At 40.1% G+C, this 22,147-nt stretch overlaps 1 protein-coding gene across 3 annotated transcripts; it reads left to right on the top strand.

Moving 5' to 3' along the window:
- Window positions 1-320: 320 nt before the first annotated feature.
- Window positions 321-21,411, top strand: LOC139390187 (G kinase-anchoring protein 1-like). 3 transcript variants are annotated; one of them, XM_071137439.1, is made up of 12 exons: window positions 321-442; window positions 11,569-11,801; window positions 11,920-12,078; window positions 12,272-12,349; window positions 14,531-14,675; window positions 15,809-15,837; window positions 16,037-16,183; window positions 16,333-16,419; window positions 16,535-16,598; window positions 16,705-16,775; window positions 16,863-16,943; window positions 21,039-21,411. In XM_071137439.1, the coding sequence occupies exons 2-12, from the start codon at window positions 11,577-11,579 to the stop codon at window positions 21,078-21,080; spliced, it is 1,128 nt and encodes a 375-aa protein (XP_070993540.1). In that variant the 5' UTR covers window positions 321-442; window positions 11,569-11,576; the 3' UTR covers window positions 21,081-21,411. The 3 variants fall into 3 exon arrangements, with proteins under 3 accessions (XP_070993540.1, XP_070993541.1, XP_070993543.1); XM_071137440.1 differs by having other exon boundaries at window positions 373-448; XM_071137442.1 differs by lacking the exon at window positions 321-442 and adding an exon at window positions 1,130-1,267.
- The last annotated feature ends 736 nt before the right edge of the window (window positions 21,412-22,147 follow it).

Genomic DNA, 22,147 nt, shown 5'->3' with positions numbered 1-22,147 from the left:
GTCTAAGGCACGGTATCTCAGTGCTAGAGGCGTCACTACAGACCCTGGTTCGATTCCAGGCTGTATCACAACCGGCCGTGATTGGGAGTCCCATAGTGTGGCACACAATTGGCCCAGCGTTGACCGGGTTTGGTCAGGGTAGGCAATCATTGTAAATAATAATTTGTTCTTAACTGACTTGCCTAGTTAAATAAAATAAATAAATAAAAGTTGAGTCAGTTTGGTCTGGAAAGGCAGTCATTAATACAGTGTTGCAAAAGTAGACCTTTGTCTCCCTCTACTGACGTGAATCCATTTGCATATACCTTCCTGGGACCAGAGTTCGCCATCACGGGCGCGTTTTGTCTTGTAGAATACTTTTTAGGCAACTGGGCCACCGTAGTTACTTTGCCGACGGAAAGTGGTGAACGTGTGGTATCTAGCTAGCTAACTACTTGAACAGGTGAAAGTATGTTTTGAATTACATTTTTTATTTATTAATATTTTCCCCTCAAACATTCCCAATGCAATATTTAATGAACTGATTTGATTTCCAAATTATAAAAGCATGAGTTTCATGTAAACGAACCATAATACGAGCTAGCTACTTAGCGGCGTTAGTTTACAGCTGCATATGGATATGGCTGCAATATATGTAGCTAGAGCTGTTTTATCTGACTTAGCTAGCTAGGCAACGATGCTTGATGCTTTCTTTGAACCAAGCTAATCGGACGACACGGTTTCTTTCAGTGGCATAAGTTAACTTATCTAGCTAAAGTAACGTTTAGTTATCCAATTACAGAATGACCACTCCCCTCTGCGCCGAGTTATACATTTAGTTTGAAAGTGTCAACCGACTATAAAGGCAAGCCAGTTAGCTAAATAAGTGACATGCCATTACGGGACAGGTAGACCAGTAGTAGCCCTTCATCGTGAATCTCAGTTCCATTCCACATAGCTAAATCATTGGACGAAGTCGTCGTCTGTACGGGGGAGTTTTTTTTATCGCCCCGAAGCTCTGTCTGAACACCATTTGCGGTACGGTTTTTGGAAGCATAAGGACCTTATTTAATATCAGCGAGAAATAATAAAAATAAAAAAAACGTTACACACCTTAATCGGGTTAGGGTTCCCACACGGTTTTATTTCCATGTTACAGCGCATGTTTACGGAAAGCAGACGACAGTGGACTGACTACCTGTGCTAATTAGCTACCTGTCTCCCCGAACAGCCTGCTCTCATAGACTAGACGTAACGTGGTCAACGTAAATCCGGTGTAATCAAATAGGTATGTTATGTTTGGTATGGTTACTTAAGGCGAAAGGGCGGTGGTTGGTCGGGCGTATAACGCAAACGTTCGAATCTCATCATGGACAATATGATCAAATTAACACATTTTCAACTGCTTACCTACTTTTTAGATACTTTGCAACTACTTAGCATGTTAGTTAACCCTAATCTTATCATTTTTAGCTAACCCTACCCTAACGTGAACTTCTAGCAACTACTTAGCATGTTAGCTAACCTTAACTCGTTTAGCTAACACTTTAACCTAATTCCCAAACTTAGCCCTAACCCCTAGGCTAGCTGATGTTAAGCTAACGTATGTTAGCATTAGCCACAACAATATAGCAAACATACATTTTTCAAATTCGTAACATAGAAGAATTGTAATTTTGTAATTTATTATACGAAATGGTGATAGACATCCCCAAATGTAATACATACCATATCATACATTTACATACATTTAAAGTGTTGGTAACATATGATACTAAATGGAGTGACACAGATTTTCATACAGAAAAATTCAAAATGCTCTGAGACCAGGTTGCTCCGAATACCTGTGTGTTAACTGAAGACAGATGACACAAAATTACTTCTGTCGACTTCCACTGTGTTAAAACGGACATAACTGTGTACATAAGTGGGTATTTAGCATTTGTGAAATTATTCTGATGTGATCTTTTGGTTTTTATTACAGCATTGATTCAAGTTTAGATGAAGTATTTGTCTGTTTTGGCTTCTAGAGCCAATTCACCTTCAGACAGAATATGTAAAGTCCTTGGACCTTTAGTCCAATTGGGCAAGTGCAGCAGCATCAAGTGATATGTAAAACGAATCTCCATCCAGCTAGCTAGCTAGCCAGCAAGTGTTTTACTACTTTGATTGCTCGCTATAATGTAGGCTCATAGGCTACATAACAAAAGTTGTCTTTTAGTTGAAGATCAGAAGTAGGCAGGCTAACTAATTGTAGAACCAGGCATTCACATTGTATTGGGCATATCATTAGGAATTAGAATACTATACTGATCAAAACAATAAATGCAACATGTAAAGTGTTGGTCCTGTGTTTCATGAGCTGAAGTAAGATCTCAGAAATGTTCCATACACACACAAAGCTTATTTCTAATGAATTTAAGCAATTTATCTGCACTGTATGTTAGCTAGCTAGCCAGTTTTAGAATAATGATTAATTTTCTTTTTACATTTGTATTACCTGCAAATACAGTGCATTCGGAAAGTATTCAGACCACTTCCATTTTTCCACATTTTGTTACGTTACAACTAGTGATGCACCGATATTACATTTTTGGCAGATACCAATATCCAATATTTTCCGTGACAAAAATAACGATACCGATATTTACGTTTTTAGCGGCCTTTTAAGCATTCTAGTACAGTTAAATAGTTAACACACACACACACACACACATGGATGCAACGGTCTAAGGCACTGCATCTAAGTGTAAGATCCAGCCATGTTTGGGAGTCCCATAGGGCGGCTCACAATTGGCCCAGCATCGTCTGGGTTTAGCCGGGGTAGGGCGTCATTGTAAATAAAAAAATGTTCTTAACTGATTTGCCTAGTAAAATAAAGGTTACACACACACACCACACAGACCAAAAATTATTTTTGTTGGCATTTACGTATGTCCCCATAACCAGTAAAACATAATCAAAACCTATTTCTTTCACTTATTTACTGTTACGTTGTTCATTTGTTCAGTCATTTCATTCTCAACCAGGATTTCTAAGGAACAGCGTTTGGTTCATTGCATGTCAAAAAAGATACAGGTCAAATAACACTATTTGACGTGTCAAATAATTTTTTACGTAGTTATTACACATTGATTACACTTGGATCACTCGTATGTTATATGTCACAACGATTCATCGATACATATGCTATGATGCTGGTAAAGTTGTCTCGCGCACCTACAGTGCTGGTCATAGAAAAAAAGCTAGCTAGCTCATGGATGCAAACAATATTCTTCCCCAAAAACATAGCAAAACGACAATCAGGTTTCAGTAGCTATAGTTAGCTAGCTAACTATATAGCTAGGTGTCATCTAAAATAACCCTAATTTATAAGACAGTTCTTATTTGACAAATTTTAAATTTTTTATTTTACCTTTATTTAACTAGGCAAGTCAGTTAACAAATTGTACCTTGTCAACACGGGGGATTGAACTTGCAACCTTCCGGTTACTAGTCAAACGCTCTAACCACTAGGCTACCCTGCTGCCCCAAAATGGTGGTTGGACCCATCTGTGAAGCTTGCCACAATAGTGGACTTTGCAGTTAGCCTTCAAAATAAAAATGTCATTGACAGTGATGCAAATGCATACAAATAGTAGAATTATTCCATAATTGAATAGATCATGCTAAACGAGGTTGGATTGTTATTGTATAGCGTCAACAAAAGACAATCATTTGTTAATTTGACAAATCTGTTGAAATCACAGTGGATGTATTATACTTTAGAATTGTATTGGGGGATACTTATTTTTGTGTACAGCCTTACCTATGGATTGTGGATCAATGACATGGGGTCTACTCAGTGACACCCAGAGAACATTAGCATCGTTGCTCTTATTGCAGGACTCTGAAACAATTGTGAATTGAGCCATATTTATTGTCAACCTATGTGTATTGAACACTATTTCAGAGGGAAAACAATACTGCGTGGATTAGAGGTCGACCGATTAATCGGCAATGCCGAAATGTACCTAACCATAAACATCAATGCCTTTCTTAAAATCAATACACAAGTATAATGTTTTAAACCTGCATGTGTTGTTAAAATAAATTAATGTTAGCAGGCAATATTAACTAGGGAAACTATGGAAAATCTTGCGTTCATTGCAAGCAGAGTCAGGGTTTTTGCAGCAGTTTGGGCCGCCTGGCTCATTGCGAACTGAATAAAGAATGACAAACACCAGAATTTTACATAATGATGACGTAACATTAAAGGTTGTGCAATGTAACAGCAATATTTAGACTATGGAACGGTTCCATATTTCACTGAAAGAATAAACGTTTTGTTTTCGAATTGATTGTTTCCCGGATTTGACCATATTAATGACCTAAGGTTCGTATTTCTGTGTGTTTATTATGTTATAATTAAGTATATGATTTGATAGAGCAGTCTGACTGAGCAGTGGTAGGCATTAGCAGGATCATAAGCATTCATTCAAACAGCACTGTACTGCATTTGCCAGCATCTCTTAGCAATGCTTGAAGCACAGCGCTGTTTATGACTTCAAGCCTATCAACTCCCGAGATTAGGCTGGCAATACTGAAGTGCATATAAGAACATCCAATAGTCAAAGGTATATGAAATACAAATGGTATAGAGAGAAATAGTCCTATAATTCCTATAATAACTACAACCTAAAACTTTTTAACTGGGAATATTGAAGACTCATATTAAAAGGAACCACCAGCTTTCATATGTTCTCATGTTCTGAGCATGGAACCTAAACTCTAGCTTTTTTACATGGCACATATTGCACTTTTACTTTCTTCTCCAACATTGTTTTGCATTATTCAAACCAAATTTAACATGTTTCATTATTTATTTGAGACAAATTTTCTTTATGTATTATATTAAGTTAAAATAAGTGTTCATTGTTCATTCAGTATTGTTGTAATTGTCATTATTACAAATACAGTTGAAGTCGGAAGTTTACATACACTCCACTCCACAAATTTCTTGTTAAGAAACTATATTTTTGGCAAGTCGATTAGGACATCTACTTTGTGCATGACACAAGTAATTTTTCCAACAATTGTTTACAGACAGATTATTTCACTTATTCACTGTATCACAATTCCAGTGGGTCAGAAGTTTACAAACACTAAGATGACTGTGCCTTTAAACAGCTTGGAAAATTCCAGAAAATGATGTCATGGCTTTAGGAACTTTTGATAGGCTAATTGGCATAATTTGAGTCAATTGGAGGTAGACCTGTGGATGTATTTCAAGGTCTGCCTTCAAACTCAGTGACTCTTTGCTTGACATCATGGGAAAATTAAAAGAAATCAGCCAAGACCTCAGAAAAAAATGGTCTGGTTCATCCTTGGGAGCAATTTCCAAATGCCTGAAGGTACCACGTTCATCTGTACAAAAATAGTACGCAAGTATAAACACCATGGGACCACGCAGACGTCATACCACTCAGGAAGGAGACGTGTTCTTTCTCCTAGAGATGAACATAGTTTGGTGCGAAAAGTGAAAAACAATCCCAGAACAACAGCAAAGAACCTTGTGAAGATGTTGGAGGAAACGGGTACAGAAGTATCTATATCCACAGTAAAACGAGTCCTATATCGACATAACCTGAAAGGCCGCTCGGCAAGGAAGAAGTCACTGCTCCAAAACCACCATATAAAAGCCAGACTACGGTTTGCAACTGCACATGGGGACAAAGATCATACTTTTTGGAGAAATGTCCTCTGGTCTGATGAAACAAAAATAGAACTGTTTGGCCATAATGACCATCATTATGTTTGGAGGGAAAAGGGGGAGGCTTGCAAGCCAAAGAACACCATCCCAACCGTGAAGCATGGGGGTGGCAGCATCATGTTGTGGGGGTGGCAGCATCATGTTGTGGGGGTGCTTTGCTGCAGGCGGGACTGGTGCACGTCAGGAAGTTACAGCTTGGCAGTAAATGGGTCTTCCAAATGGACAATGACCCCAAGCATACTTCCAAAGTTGTGGCAAAAGTTGTTCCCCACTGGGAACGTAGTGAAATAAATAAAAGCTGAAATAAATCACTCTCTACTATTATTCTGACATTTCACATTCTTAAAATAAAGTATTGATCCTAACTGACCTTAGACATGGAAGTTTTACTATTATTAAATGTCAGGAATTGTGAAAAACCGAGTTTTAATGTATTTGGCTAAGGTGTATGTTAACTTAAACTGTGTGTGTGTATATATACACAGATCTGCTTTTTTTGGTCCTCCAATAATCGGTATCGGCGTTAAAATCATAATCCAAGGACCAGAATCCTCTAGCGAGGATGTTTTGGAGTCTGATAACTCTGAATATCTTGGGTATTGAGTAGACTGTTACTCCATTTCATTGATCACCAATCCTTACGTAAAGCTGTACAGTGCAATATGATTGTCAATACACACAATAGGCTGTCTGGGGAGTTGATTTCACACAGTCGCAGTCTCGCGATAAGAGCTACTTCGCTAATATTTGCATAAACTCTAAACAGTTGTGTTCTGTGGGTGTCACTGAGTCGACTGATACCCCATTTCATTGCTTCACATTCCAACCTTGTTTAACATTATCTAGTCTAAATATGGCATTCCACCAATTGAAACTTTCTGCATCATTTTCAAATAGGTACAATTATTTTGAAGGCAAACAGCAAATTCCACTATTGTGCCTAATCCTTATTGTGGCTAACTTTACAACACAAGCCGGTCAGGTCGAGCCTCACTAGCCAGAAGAAACTAGCTGGCTGCTTATAACGTTAGCTTTGAGCAACAGGGTTAAGTAGCTGGCTAGCTGTTCAATTTCAATAGGCGAACAACAAGTGGCTGCCTAGCTAATACTTACTCACAAGCATTCCTAAATCATTGCTAAGAATAGTGAAAATGCCTGCAGTTTCTACTGGTCATTGTTTTCAGGCTTGTTGTATTGGTGCTAGCTAGATACCAAGCTAAAGCTAGCTAGCTACCCCAGAAGTTGCGGTCGAACAAATAATGCTTTATTACCAACGCGGTATTGTAAACACATCGTTTGTTGCCGGTGTTTGCTTGTTTGCAGACTTTTTTTTGTACAGCTTTGACAGGGCTACTGATAGTAGTGGTGGCACTTGGTTTGCACGTGCAAATTCAGAACACACAACATGCAAAAATAGAACTGTGTTATTTAACGTGTCAAATGAAAAGCATATGCAGTGACGCTATTACTGTGTAACTCCGGTAGGGCAACATCTTAACAATAGCGCACTTGGTAACGTTAGTATGTACTTGCGCTCGATCAGTTGCCAACATAACCCACGACAGAGAACGGTTGATTGTCAAGGGCAATGAATTCCATTATCTTGGCGTTAATGGATTTTGCAATTGAGTTATCTCGCAGAAATTCTTGCTCATTCAAATGACTGCTTGACTTGTTTGCTCGATCCACACAGCAGACATTGTGGCTAGGTTAGGAATGCCATGTCGCAGGTGTAGTGCCAAATTTTACGCGTCATTACATCATGTACTTACGTTATATAGGTATGCACGTCAGCTTTGACATCAGTTTTTCACATCGGCGTTGAACTAGACATTGGGCCGATGCCGATCTTGGCATTTTTCGCTAATATTGGCCAATTCTGATATGTTCACCGATATATTGTGCATTCCTAGTTACAGCCTTATTCTAAAATGGATGAAATAAAAAAATACCCATCAATCTACAAACAATACACCATAATGACAAACCAAAAACAACAGGTTTTTAGAAATGTTTGCAAATGTATTAAAAATGAAAACAGAGACCTTATTTACACAAGTATTCAGACTAGGGTTGGAGATTTCTGGATTTCCTGCTTATTCCCTTCTTATTCTAGGAATCCACCAACCGGGATTTCAGGAAGTATTGAAAATTCTCAGAATTTTGCAACCCTAATTCAGACCCTTTGCTATGAGATTCGAAATTGAGCTCCGGTGCATCCTGTTTCCATTGATCATCCTTGGGATGTTTCTACAATTTGATTGGACAACGCCCACACCTGTCTATATAAGGTCCCACAGTTGACAGTCCATGTCAGAGTAAAAACCAAGCCATGAGGTCGAAGGAATTGTCCGTAGAGCTCCGAGACAGGATTGTGTTGAGGCATAGATCTGGGGAAGGGTACTAATACATTTTGGCAGTATTGAAGGTCCCCGAGAACACAGTTGCCTCCATTCTTTAATGGAAGAAGTTTGGAACCACCAAGACTCTTCCTAGAGCTGGCCGCTCAGCCAAACTGAGCAATCGGGGGAGAATGGCCTTGGTCTGGGAGACGACCAAGAACCTGGTGGTCACATTGACAGAGCTCCAGAATTTCTCACTGGAGATGGAAGAGACTTACAGAAGGACAACCATCTCTGCAGCACACCTCCAATCAGACCTTTATGATAGAGTGGCCAAACGGAAGCCACTCCTCAGTAAAAGGCACATGACAACCCATTTGGAGTTTGCCAAAAGACACCTAAGGGACTCTCAGGCCATGAGAAACAAGATTCTCTGGTCTGATGGAACCAAGATTGAACTCTTTGGCCTGAATGCCAACCGTCACATCTGGAGGAAATCTGGCACCATCCCTACGGTGAAGCATAGTGGTGGTAGCATTATGCTGTGGGGATGTTTTTCAGTGGCAGGGACTGGAAGACTAGTCCAGATCGAGGGAATGATGAGACTGGTGTGAAGGTTCACCTTCCAACAGGACAATGAGAGAGGGAGAGAGATTCTAATCGCTGCCAAAGGCGCTTCAACAAAGTACTGAGTAACGGGTCTGAATACTTATGTCAATGTGATATTTCAGTTTTTTGTGTTTGTCATTATGGGGTATTGTGTGTCGATTGAGGAAAAAGTAAATATCAGTTTTAGAATAAGGCTGTAATACGCAACCCAAACCAGCTGCGCGCGTGCGCCATAGTGCATACATTTATTTTTCCCCCCCACACCAAACACGATCACGACACGCAGGTTAAAATATCAAAACAAACTGAACCAATTACATTAATTTGGGGACAGGTCGAAAAGCATTGAACATGTATGGCAATTTAGCTAGTTAGCTTGCACTTGCTAGCTAACGTTAATTTGTCCTATTTAGCTAGCTTGCTGTTGCTAGCTAATTTGTCCTGGGATATAAACATTGAGTTGTTGTTTTACCTGAATTGCACAAGGACCTCTACTTCGACAATTAATCCACACGTAAAACGGCCAACCCGAATCGTTTCTAGTCATCGCTCCTCCTTCCAGGCTTTTTCATCTTTGAACTTATGTGGTGATCGCATCTAAACTTTCATAGTATTACCATGACAACCGGCAACAAAGTTCGTCTTTCAATCACCCACGTGGGTATAACCAATGAGGAGATGGCACGTGGGTACCTGCTTCTATAAACCAATGAGGAGATGGGAGAGGCAGGACTTTCACCACGATCTGCGTCAGAAATAGGAATGACTTCAATTTTAGCCCTTGGCGTCGCAGACGCTCATTGACGCACAATAATTGAATAACATGGATTTCTAAATTTATTTTGCAACGCTCACGTACGGTGTCCGGTATGGTCAGCATGTTACATAACAAAATGTGGAAAAAGTCAATGGGTCTGAATACTTTCCGAATGCACTGTATGCCAAACAATCCATTCAAACAATGCATTCAGTTGATGATAGGACTTAGACAAGTTGTAAATGCAACAAGAACTGACATTTTATCATCGTATTCACAGCTTTCTAAGAACCAAAATGTAGACATTTCTGGTCTGTTAAGATATATTTTAGAGGCTATTTACACAGAATACCCCCTTGTATAATCTGTATTTATAAGTACAGTGCCTTCAAAGTATTCACACCTCTTTACATTTTGTGTTAGTCTGAATTTGAAATTGATTGTCACTGGCCTACACAATAATCCATAATGTCAGTGGAATTATGTTGTTAGATATTTTTACAAATTAATTTTAAAATGAAAAGCTGAAATGTCTGGAGTCAATAAGTATAGTATCCAACTCCTTTTATGGTAAGCCTCAATATGTTCAGTAGTAAAAAATTAGTTCAAGTTGCATGCACTCTGTGTGCAATAATAGTGTTTAACATGATCTTTGAATGAGTACCCCATCTCTGTACCCCACACATACAATTATCTGTACGGTCCCTCAGTCTAGCAGTGAATTTCAACCAAAGACCAGGGAGCTTTTCCAATGCCTCGCAAATAAGGGCACCTATTGGTACATGGGTAAAAATATAAAAGCAGACATTGAATATCCCTTTGAGCATGTTTAAGTTATTAATTACACTTTGGGTGGTGTATCAGCACACCCAGTCACTACAAAGATACAGGCGTCCTTCCTAACTCAGTTGCCGGAGAGGATGTAAACTGCTCAGGGATTTCACCACGAGGCCACGGGTGACTAAAACTGGACAAAAAACTGAGGATGGACCAACAACATTGTAGTTACTCCACAATACTAACCTAAATGACGAAGTGAAAAGAAGGAAGCCTGTACAGACTAAAAATATTCCAAAACTGCTAAAAAAAGTGTCAAGGAAATTAACTTTATGTCCTGAACACAAAGTGTTATGTTTGTGGCAAACACTACACATCACTTGAGTACCACACTTCATATTTTCAGGCATGGTGGTGGCTGCACATGTTATGGGTATGTTTGTCATCGGCAAGTACTAGGAAGTTTTTTAAGATAAAAATAAATGGAATAGAGCTAAGCGCAGGTAAAATCAGTCTGCTTTCCAACAGACATTGGGAGACAAATTCACATTTGGGAGACAAATTCACATATATGCTGGAGTTGTTTACCAAGACAACATTGAATGTTCCTGAGTGGCCTAGTTACAGTTTTTATTTAAATCGGCTTGAAAATCTATGGCAAGACTTGAATGGCTGTTTAGCAAGGATCAACAATCAACTTGACAGCTTGAAGAATGTGCAAATATTGTACAGTCCAGCTGTGCAAAGCACTTAAGAGACTTACCCAGAAAGACTCGCAGCTGTAATCGCTGCCAAAGGTGATTCTGACTCAGGGGTGTAAATACTTATGTAAATTAGGTATTCCTATGTTTATTTTATTTTTAAAAAAAAGGGCAACAATTTCTAAAAACATGTTTTGGCTTTGTCATTATGGGGTATTGTATTCGGGCTACAACACAATGTAGATTAAGTTGAGGGATATAAATACTTTCTGAACGCTCTATTTGACAATATTATAGGTTGACAATAATTGTAATACACAATATGTGTTACATCACATGCCTGCCTTTTATTTTCCTACATCGGTAAAATCAGGATTATGCCTCTACTGTCATTCTTTCCAATTAGACTGGTTTGGATTTCTTCCTGACCAATATGGCTGCAATTTTCATCCCATTCTGGAAGTTTGAGGCTTCATTACGTAGTCCTCTAGTAATTTAATAGGATCTCTATGGTATTGAGTCTGTTTTTATGGCTTTATTTTTGTTTATTGTTAGGGTTGCACTGGAGAGGTTCAGATTAGAAAGGTTTTGTTATGCATTGCCTAATTTGACGTGTATTCTTTCTGCGTGTATCTTGTTTGTTGTGTATAGGTCAGCAGATGGCATCAGCAATGATCTCCGTCCACACCACAGCTTCTCGCTTTGCCCTGCTTCAGGTTGACTCTGATTCGGACTCCGATTTGGAGTCAGGAAAGACCAGAGGTGGCCGGGACTCTGGAAAGGGTCGGCCTGGGAAGGCAACCGAGGGGAAATCCACCGCGAGCAACGGCAAGAAGGAGAAGAGGAAGAAGAAGCGAGAGCAGCAACAGAGCGAGGCCAATGAGGTGACTGGCAGGGGCATTTAACCTCCTCGCTGAACCCAACATCAGGTCTCAAAGGTTTCAGTTTTACTATTTCACCTGACCTTGTGGACTGATGATGACTCCTGTCTCTTGTCCCCAGTTAAGGAGTCTTGCCTTTAAGAAGCTCCCTCAGAAGTCCTCTGCCCCGCCCCCCTCCCTGTCTCTGCAGGGTGTGGCCAATGAGCTACTCCATCCCACAGCAGGGGACCAATCCATGCCCCCGGAAGGCTGGCAGCAATGGAAACAGAGGGACTACCAGGTAGAACCTGACAGATTGGTCCTACAACTACATTTATTTTCTTCATATCTACATGATTGCTTAGGTGTTGTTTCTGAACAGGGCTCATGGTAACACCTGACATGGTGGGCATGAATGGGCATTATAATTTCTTACCTGATATCCCCCAGCTAATCCCATCCTTAATCTTCGTCTTTGTTTCTGACCAATGCAGTTAACGAGTGAGCTGTATGAGGCAGACCTGGAGAAGGCACTGATTATGAGTAAACTGGAGTTTGAGGAGCACAAACAGGTACCATACTGCCCCAATGCAGCACTAGAGCTCTGCTACCCGAGCCCGATGGACCCAGACATTATACAGTCGTGGCCAAAGGTTTTGAGAATGACACAAATATTAATTTTCACAAAGTCTGCTGCCTCAGTTTGTATGATGGCAATTTGCATATACTCCAGAATGTTATGGAGAGTGGTCAGATGAATTGCAATTAATTGCAAAGTCCCTCTTTGCTATGCAAATGAACTGAATCCCGCAAAAACATTTCCACTGCATTTCAGCCCTGCCACAAAAGGACCAGCTGACATCATGTCAGTGATTCTCTTGTTAACACAGGTGTGAGTGTTGATGAGGACAAGGCTGGAGATCACTCTGTCATGCTGATTTGAGTTCGAATAACAGACTGGATGCTTCAAAAGGAGGGTGGTGCTTGGAATCATTGTTCTTCCTCTGTCAAGCAAGGAAACACGTGCCGTCATCATTGCTTTGAACAAAAAAGGGCTTCACAGGAAGGATATTGCTGCTAGTAAGATTGCACCTAAATCAACCATTTATCGGATCATCAAGAACTTCAAGGAGAGTGGTTCAATTTTTGTGAAGAAGGCTTCAGGCCGCCACCAGTACAGAGCTTGCTCAGGAATGTCAGCAGGCAGGTGTGAGTGAATATGCATGCACAGTGAGGTGAAGACTTTTGGAGGATGGCCTGGTGTCAAGAAGGGCAGCAAAGAAGCCACTTCTCTCCAGGAAAAACATCAGGGACATACTGATATTCTGCAAAAGGTACAGGGATTGGACTGCTGAGGACTGGGGTAAAGTCATTTTCTTAGAATCCCCTTTTTCGATTGTTTGGGGCATCTGGAAAAAAGCTTGTCCGGAGAAGACAAGGTGAGCGCTACCATCAGTCCTGTGTCATGCCTTAGTAAAGCATCCTGAGACCATTCATGTGTGGGGTTGCTTCTCAGCCAAGTGAGTGGGCTCACTCACAATTTTGCCTAAGAACACAGCCATGAATATAGAATGGTACAACACATCCTCCGAGAGCAACTTCTCCCAACCATCCAGGAACAGTTTGGTGACGAACAATGCCTTTTCCAGCATGATGGAGCACCTTGCCATAAAGCAAAAGTGATAACTAAGTGACTCGGGGAACAAAACCTCGATATTTTGGGTCCATGGCCAGGAAACTCCCCAGACCTTAATCCCATTGAGAACCTGTGGTCAATCCTCAAAAGGCAGGTGGACAAAAAAAAACACAAATTCTGACAAACTCCAAGCATTGATTATGCAAGAATGGGCTGCCATCAGTCAGGATGTGACCCAGAAGTTAATTCACAGCATGCCAGGGCAGATTGCAGAGGTCTTGAAAAAGAAGGGTCAACACTGAAAATATTGACTCTTTGCATCAACTTCATGTAATTGTCAATAAAAGCCTTTGACACTTATGAAATGCTTGTAATTCTACTTCAGTATTCCATAGTAACATCTGACAAAAATATCTAAAGACACTGAAGCAGCAAACTCTGAAAATTTATATTTGTGTCATTCTCAAAACCTTTGGCCACGACTGTACATCGTGTTAGGGCCGGGGTAGTGCCTGTTTTTTCATCAATAACTAGGTTACTGGTATCACTAAAATGATCATTAACATTTTGAAGCCTAGCCATTTGTTTGTGCTGTGCTGCGCAGTACATGTCAGAACTTCAACCTTGTCAAATATAAGACCAGAACATTGTCAGATTCCACAGGAGAGATTATTTTAATGAAAATAGTGATGTTCCTTGAGTTTTGTTGGTTTAGAGTGATGAAAAGTAACTAGTTTTATCAGTAACTGTTCTCTGTCTCATCATTGAGTAGAACAGCAAGCAGAGGCGTTTCTATAGATACTCACACCATCAGAGATATGCACAGAGCGCATGCAGTGGAGGAAGCAAGGGACAGACAGATGAGCAGCTAATGGATACTAACAGAGGAAGTTATTTCTGGGTTCGGCCAGGGCCGGTCCTTAAATGTGTCAGTAGCAATCAGGCATGAGTATACAGCACCCTGTCACAAAACATCTGTCATTAAACGATTAACAGAAATCAGAACCATAGAGAGAGAACTACACACACATGGCTCGGACCAAAATGTTTATTTTTTGATGAGGAAATGAATGTTCCATTAAAGCAGATGCTGTTCTTTTAAATTGCCTCCTGTCAGGATGATGACGGAACAGATACTCCCTCTCCCAAGTCCAGAGGAGGAGGAGGAGGAGCAGCGGCAGGGAAGAAAGACAAGAAGAAGAGCCAGCAGGGAAAAGACAAGAAGATGACGGTGTCTCTGAAGGACTTCCAGGCAGAGGGGGGTGAGACCAGCAGTGGCTAGAGCTACACTTATGTTAAAGGCCCAGTGCAGTCAAAAAAGTACTGATTTTCCTGTGTTTTATATATATTTCCACACTATGAGGTTGGAATAATACTGTGAAATTGTGAAAATTCTAATAATGCCATCTTAGTGTAAGAGCTGTTTGAAAAGACTGCTTGAAATTTCAGCATGTTTTGGTGGGATGGAGTTTTGGCCTGCCTGGTGACATCAGGTGGTAAATTTGTTATATAACAATAACGTGTTTGAACAGTGAACTTTCTGTACCCCCTCGTCTCTCAGTAACTTTCCATACACATATTTCCTGTTCCCCTTAATCAATAAATGATTATATAGTGACAGTAATAAGTATAATTGAAGTTAGAACCCAACAAGACCAATAAGAAAGAGTTCCAAACCTCTGCCAATAATAATAATACATTCTAGTAAGAAATCATTAGGTGAGTGCTTATATTTGTCCTATTTCAGACATGTACAAGTGTGAATTTGATTTTTTTTTATTTTTTATTTTTATTTTTTTACATACCACAACTCTCCCTGAGACAGCCTTTGGAGAGTGGGGTCACGGCTAGGGTCTGTCATTATCAATGGCGACTTTGGAGCAATTAGGGTTAAGTGCCTTGCTCAAGGGCACTGTTTTTTCACCTTCGGTTCATGGCCCTACGCGCTAACTGCTAGGCTACCTGCCACACCAATAACCGCTAGTTTTCAGTTTTCCACTCCCCTCTCAGACCAGTACCAGACAGTCCTACCTACATTTTTGCTTAAGAAATTACACTTGAAAAAAGCTATTTTTGTTTCTTTTTTTTACCATTTTAATTGAAAACCATCACAGTAAGGTACTAAATTGTTACCCAGAAAGGATTTGATATTCAGGGGAAAAAAGGCTGCATTGGGTCTTTAACATTGAGCACTGCCCCATTTCATCAATACAATACCAGCATAGCATTAATACTAGGACTACTTGTTTAACAGTCAACTTTGAGCAGGTGCTGCGTATAATGTGCTATAATTGTCTGTTTTCTCAGTGGCCTCACTCATGTTATTATTCTGTTTTTTAACAACCTTCACTTGACTTGTTGAATTCTCCTTAAAAACCACGATTCTCCGTTACAGATCAGCTTAGTAAGAAGCAGGAGAAAGAGGTGAGGTATGGCATCATTGTTGTATTCGGTGTTTGGCTTGCAGTGCTTCGGTCGAGGGTTTTAAACCCTGTAATGTAAGGATGAATGTAATGGACAGGTCCATATGACGTGAACTAGCGCAAATTGTGTACGTTGTGTGTGTGTGTGTGTGTGTGTGTGTGTGATTTTTAATAATTCAAATGCTGAATCCACTCTCCAGGAGACCAAACTGCCCACACCTCCAGAAGACAAGTTCTTCAACAAGCTTGAGGATGACGTTAGCAAAATCGTACAGCAGGAAAAAAGACGGGAGCAGTTTTCTAACAGCACTGACGCCGAGGTCACAACTTCAACAGAGCATGAACCGGTGAGACGGACTGCAAATCAGTTCATTCCAAGTATAATGGCTTTATGTTCAAATTATATTCGACCATTGAGTGACTGCTGATGAGACCATGGAGGACAGGGTAACTCTATCTCTCAGAGCCTAACTGTGCCTCCCATCACACCTCCCAGGACCCCCGAACTGAGCAGCTAAAGGACGACTTGGAGAAGAAAGACCAAGAAATCGAGAAGTTAAAGAAGGTCATTTCACAATGGGAGGTGAGTCGTTGGATGGATACTGTACTCGGCTTTGGATGGAGCATGTCAAGAAGACAGAACAGCGCCATCTGGCATTTACAGTTGGTGTGAACGTGTTATTGTTCTCGATCCTCAGATGAAGTACAAAGAAGTGAAAGCCAGAAACTCCCAGCTCCTGAAGATGTTGCAGCAGGGAGAGAGTACAGCTACTGCACTCTTAATTCAATCTGAGACGATACAGTAATCCATTACTGATGCATTAGGTAGGCCTACTTGTTCTCATTCATTCTCTTCCTCTCTCCACAGTGAAAGATAAAGCAGAGATCCTATTGCAGGTGGAAGAGCTTCTAAATATCAAAGAGGAGCTGTCTTCACAGGTGTGTGTGTGCTGTGCGTGTGTCTCAAACCATTAATCGTGTGCAAAGCTGTCGTCCTGGTTGAATGACATTTATTTCTCTCTCCAGGTGACATCACTACATGCCTCACTTGAACAGGAGAAGTCGAAAGTGAAAGGTTTGCAAACAGATCAGCCAAAACACCATCAGGTAAGAAGTCACATAGATACTCCTCGCACTTGCAAGTAAAACTCAATACAACACACATTTAGTGTATCTCATAAAGTGTCCCTGTCTAAAATCAAACCAACAGCTCACGCCTGGTTCAGAGAGAGGGGTAAAGGCTGCAGTGTAGAAGAATGACCCCAGTTTGTTTGTTGTGCTGTTCAACCTGTGTAAAGCTGTGAGTCGAATGGGATGTCTTTTTAAATATAAGGTGTGTGTGCGTGCGTGTGTGTGTTCCACTCTTAGATCAGGCAGGAAGTCACCTCTAGGAAGATTACCAAGTTAACAGTGCAGCAGCAGTAGTCCTCACTCTCCAGAATAGTTCACAAAACGGAACCATTCACTCTATCCAGCTCATTATTATATGAGTGATTGAACATTTTGTTTTTTTACTTAATGTATGAATATTGACAAATCTAATCATGAATATTGAAAACAAACCACCATTTTAGATTTGGAAATGTTTTCTATATATTGTTGAACATAATATACTCTATGATCATATCAAAGTTACAGAGTGGGATCTCTGCTACTTTTAGAGTTATGATCCAATTTGTAAGTGTTACCAACCGAGTGAATGTGAAAATAGATTTAAAATGGTCGCCCTCTGCTGGTGATTTGCAGGATGTGCAATTATACAAGCTATACAAGCTATTAAAGGACTGTGATTGCCTACCAATTTCGCTGTGAAGTATTGGCCAAATCTTTAAAAGTAGCAGATTTCCCACTCTGGAATGTTGATATACCTGTATAGTATATTATGTTTAGGGCTGTCAAACGATTCAAATAATTAATCGTGCTAATGGCATAAGTTAATTTGCTCAAATGTGGCCCTAAAGAAAGATTTTTAAATTTAAAAAGTAATGCATTGAGTTACAGGCATACTTTGATTTGATTGTAAGGGATGGAAACACTGAATTATCTAGGCTACATCAGAATGTTTTAATAGCATTTTCACCATAAACAACACAAGTCACTGTAACATACAGTTAGCTATTAATGCTCCCAATGTTTAAGTAGGCCTACTCCCGCTTATCAATGTTCTTGAAGGTTAACACTTGCTCACACACACACAGCTTTAAGTTCTGTTAAATCTTCAGGCATTCTAAATGAGTGTGACTACAGGGAAAAAAAGGACTGGCTCTATGGATACAAAGAGCTATTAAACCATCTGTACGGTTCAGAGAACTTTACACACAGGCCTACACTCTCTCCCTCCCTCCTCACACCCACTCTCTCTCACTTATGACCTAAACTCACTCAATGCATTGTTTTGTTTTGAATTATAATGTTCCAACCGAAGCTGGGTGGGCCGGTTGTCAGCTTTGATGCCTCAATTAGAACATGTCTATTTTTTTGCGTTTTGTCGCTGTAGTCACACACAACAATAAAAATGTCGTCATTTTCAAGCTCATTTGAATTGGAAAGGTAGGGAAGGGTTGAGGCTTTACCACACATGCTAAATTAGACCAATTCATCCACTAATGGAAACAACATCGCTATTTGCAAAAGATTGGAGATATGGACTATCCTGCTAGCATACAGTCACTGTTCTGCCTGTCCCGTCTTTTCCACCCGCCTCACTCTTCATGCGCCGCACAACACTTATGGTTCGTTTTTGAGAAGGGTGCAACTGCAGCCCACAATTCGGGGCGTTCCTGTATGTGGACATTCCTGCATCTGCATAAACCCTTCTTTATACTTCCATTGGTCAATTTTTAAGCTATGACTCCAGTACATATGTGTGAGGCATGGGCGATCTACTACAGTAGATGGTAGTAATGCACCATAACGTTGGATGCCAACCGCCAATAAACCCCACAGAAGAAGAGGCAGGAACTTCAACGTTAGTAGGGGGGCTGGAATTTTGCGGGCTGCACGCTATTGGAGTTTTACTGCCGCTTTACACCTGCTCTCACATGCATCCTTTAACACAGTGGTTCTCAACTAGTTTTGCCTGGAGACCCAAATTTGACCATGACTATTGAGTCGCGACCCAATATTATGGACTGTTACTTTTTATAATGTTGTGTTGCAGCTGCCTTCTTGGGCAGATTTCACTTGCAAAATAGACTCAATTATGGTATTAAACACAGCCATGTTAACTGAGAAAACACTTGTTATCAATTCAGGAGAATAAGCCATTTTAATTAGGAGACCAGTTCAGGAGTGGGGTGTAATAAATTATCAGACTCAGAACATAACATCAACACCAGTCCAATAATATTAATGAACAGTAACATGTACCAGTGTTTAAAATTGTTGTTTTTTTCTCCAATCATTAGGAATTCTTAATCATCAATTATCATGATAATCTTAGTGTTTGGCCTTGTAAAGTCAGCAACAATAAGTGGTGCAGCGGTATCGTTTAAAAAAAAAAAAAGGTTACCTTTTTAAACCCCCCCAGTTGAGAATCACTGCTCTAACACACACAATCATACACACCCCACTCTTACATATGCAGCCTACAGTACTTTGAAGCAGTAGCCTATTCCTTTTCAGTTCTTGCAATCAGAATGTGTGCATAGTCAATGGTCAAGTTATCATGTTGCTGGGTAACATGACTAGCTAAACAATGTAGTTTGTTATAAAACCAAAACATACTGACTCCAGAATAGTTTAAAACGACCTGCGACATGCACACGAATCCTAGGCAAAAAAAAATAGAAAATAGCTTTGGGAATATTGGGCATAATTTTTACAATTATTTTGTAGAATGGCACATGGTCTTTAGTGATGTTAAAGGCGCAAGCATTGACTGGTAGGGCTGCTGTCCAAACTCATAAAAGACACACCCTCGTCCACTTACCCTCGCCTTATGCCCTTGGGGGAATCCCCATCGCCATCTTGGCGGGCGGTCCTACTGATAAGCCAAGCAAGGGAAGTTTGGAACGTAAGCCCCTCAACCCTCGTTTTTAGTCGCGTTTGCGAGTGTACAATTATGTTCACTCCGAGGCCTGAAACTCCCCTTATTTCAAATAGCGACGATTGTACATCCGCTAAGAAGTCAGCGAAAACTTAAAAACAACATCAATGGAGAAGTCAACAACAAGTGTAAGTAAAAACCAATGCAAATAAGTTAGAAATTGTGCAAATAATGTACATGACGGCACAAACACGTCTCATAAAAAGTCAATATAGCTGTACTCTCTCCCTGCTGCAACATCTTTTGGAAATTGTAGAAATAAAGCATTTTCCTTCTACAGAATTTCCAGCTAGGTAGGCTAATGTTAGCTAATTAATTTGCTAGCTTTCATACAGTAGGTGTATATTATTCATTATGCATTTTAAAATAAGTAGACATGCACTCATAATTGACTGTAGTGCATTTAAAAAACACAATCATCGCGGGATGAACGAGTGATGAATTTCCGGGCAAGGGCGGTCCATTTTAAAAACCATTCCTTCCTCCCTCGCCCCTTTTCCCTGCAAGTGTATACTTGTCATGATACCTCATCAGAAGGGTCTACTTACTTGGTGGGCTGAGGGGGATAGGGTGTGTCTTTTAAGTGTTTGGACTGTAGCCTAGATGTGTTCCGTGTTGGTGTTAAAAAGGGCTGTACGGATAACATGTGTTCTTGAAAGGTTCCATGCGGTGATGAAATAGAGAAGTGATTATAACGGCATTTTAAAAAATTATGCCCATAAACAGGTCACGCCTTAACATGTTATTAGGGCTTTAACGCTATTCGTGTTTATTTGTCAATATTCTTCTTTGTTGTTTTTGAACTCAAAATACTACTCATATTACCAAGTAAGCGGTAAAGCTTCATATAACACCAATTTTTGCTTTGTAACACCTACAGATTAAATATTATAGAGTCTTAAAGGAGGCCTGGGTAATGCCAAAATGTCATAAATATACCAACTTTGATTAATTACTTCTCAAATATGCTGAACTGTTAGTGTATTTCAGTTGAAGGATATTGGGTTTGGTAACAACTTATCATGAAATGTCGAATCTCCTGAGCTGTCTTAAGCCCTTGGAGACAGTCAAGCCCCAGACAAGCAGACCAACAAACTAACAATGTAAAACTTTCTGTACTCACTCCATACTTCCTGGTCTCCTCTGATTGGCAGGGAAACAGGAAGGGGAAAAAGGGTTCAGAGTCTGATCTATGAAGACTGCAGAGGGAAGAACATTGACTGCAAAATACAACAAAGCAAAGCACTCCTATTCTTCAGGGTCTATTTGTTTGTATGGTTACTCTCTACTCTCTGTCTTCATGCACTACGCATGCCTTGTATACCACACACACCAACTCCTGGATGTAACGCACTGCAGAAGTTATTAAAAGGCTTGTAAATGAAGGCTGTATGTTTTCTGTTGACTGACATCGCAGCTCTTTTTGTTCTGGTCTGCTCCCTGCCTTCTCTGGGGTGATGCCAAATGACAGGTGTGATTTTTTTTTTTTTCACTGCAAGTTAAATAAACTACTTTTTCAGTGTAAAATCATGTCTCCTTTTGATATTACTATGTGCTAATGGTACACAAAATATGTAAAACTGTTTTTGGTGCTGATGAGACTTTAGCATCTTTTAGCGGAGCCTCTTCAAGACAAATCATATACAATTGAAGTCGAAGTTTACATACACCTTAGCCAAATACATTTAAACTCAGTTTTTCACAATTCCTGACGTTTAATCCTAGTATAAATTCCCATGTCTTAGGTCAGGTAGGATCACCATTTTATTTTAACAATGTGAAAAGTCCGAATAATAGTAGAGAATGATGATTTATTTCAGCTTTTATTTCTTTCATCACATTCCCAGTGGGTCAGAAGTTTACAAACACTCAATTAGTATTCGGTAGCATTGCCTTTAAATTGTTTAACTTGGGTCAAACGTTGCGGGTAGCCTTCCACAAGCTTCCCACACTAAGCTGGGTGAATTTAGGCCCATTTGTCCTGACAGCTGGTGTAACCGCGTTAGGTTTGTAGGCCTCCATGCTCGCACATGCTTTTTCAGTTCTGCCCATACCTTTTCTATAGGATTGAGGTCAGGGCTTTGTGATGGCCACTCCAATACCTTGAATTTGTTGTCCTTAAGCCATTTTGGATTTATGCTTGGGGTCATTGTCCATTTGGAAGACCCAATTGCGACCAAGCTGTAACTTCCTGACTGATGTCTTGAGATGTTGCTTCAATATATCCAGATAATTTTCCTACCTCATGATGCCATCTATTTTG

This window comes from Oncorhynchus clarkii, chromosome 30 (assembly GCF_045791955.1).
Source record: "Oncorhynchus clarkii lewisi isolate Uvic-CL-2024 chromosome 30, UVic_Ocla_1.0, whole genome shotgun sequence".
NCBI classification, from domain to species: domain Eukaryota; kingdom Metazoa; phylum Chordata; class Actinopteri; order Salmoniformes; family Salmonidae; genus Oncorhynchus; species Oncorhynchus clarkii.
This window is presented reverse-complemented; position numbering and strand designations above follow the sequence as displayed.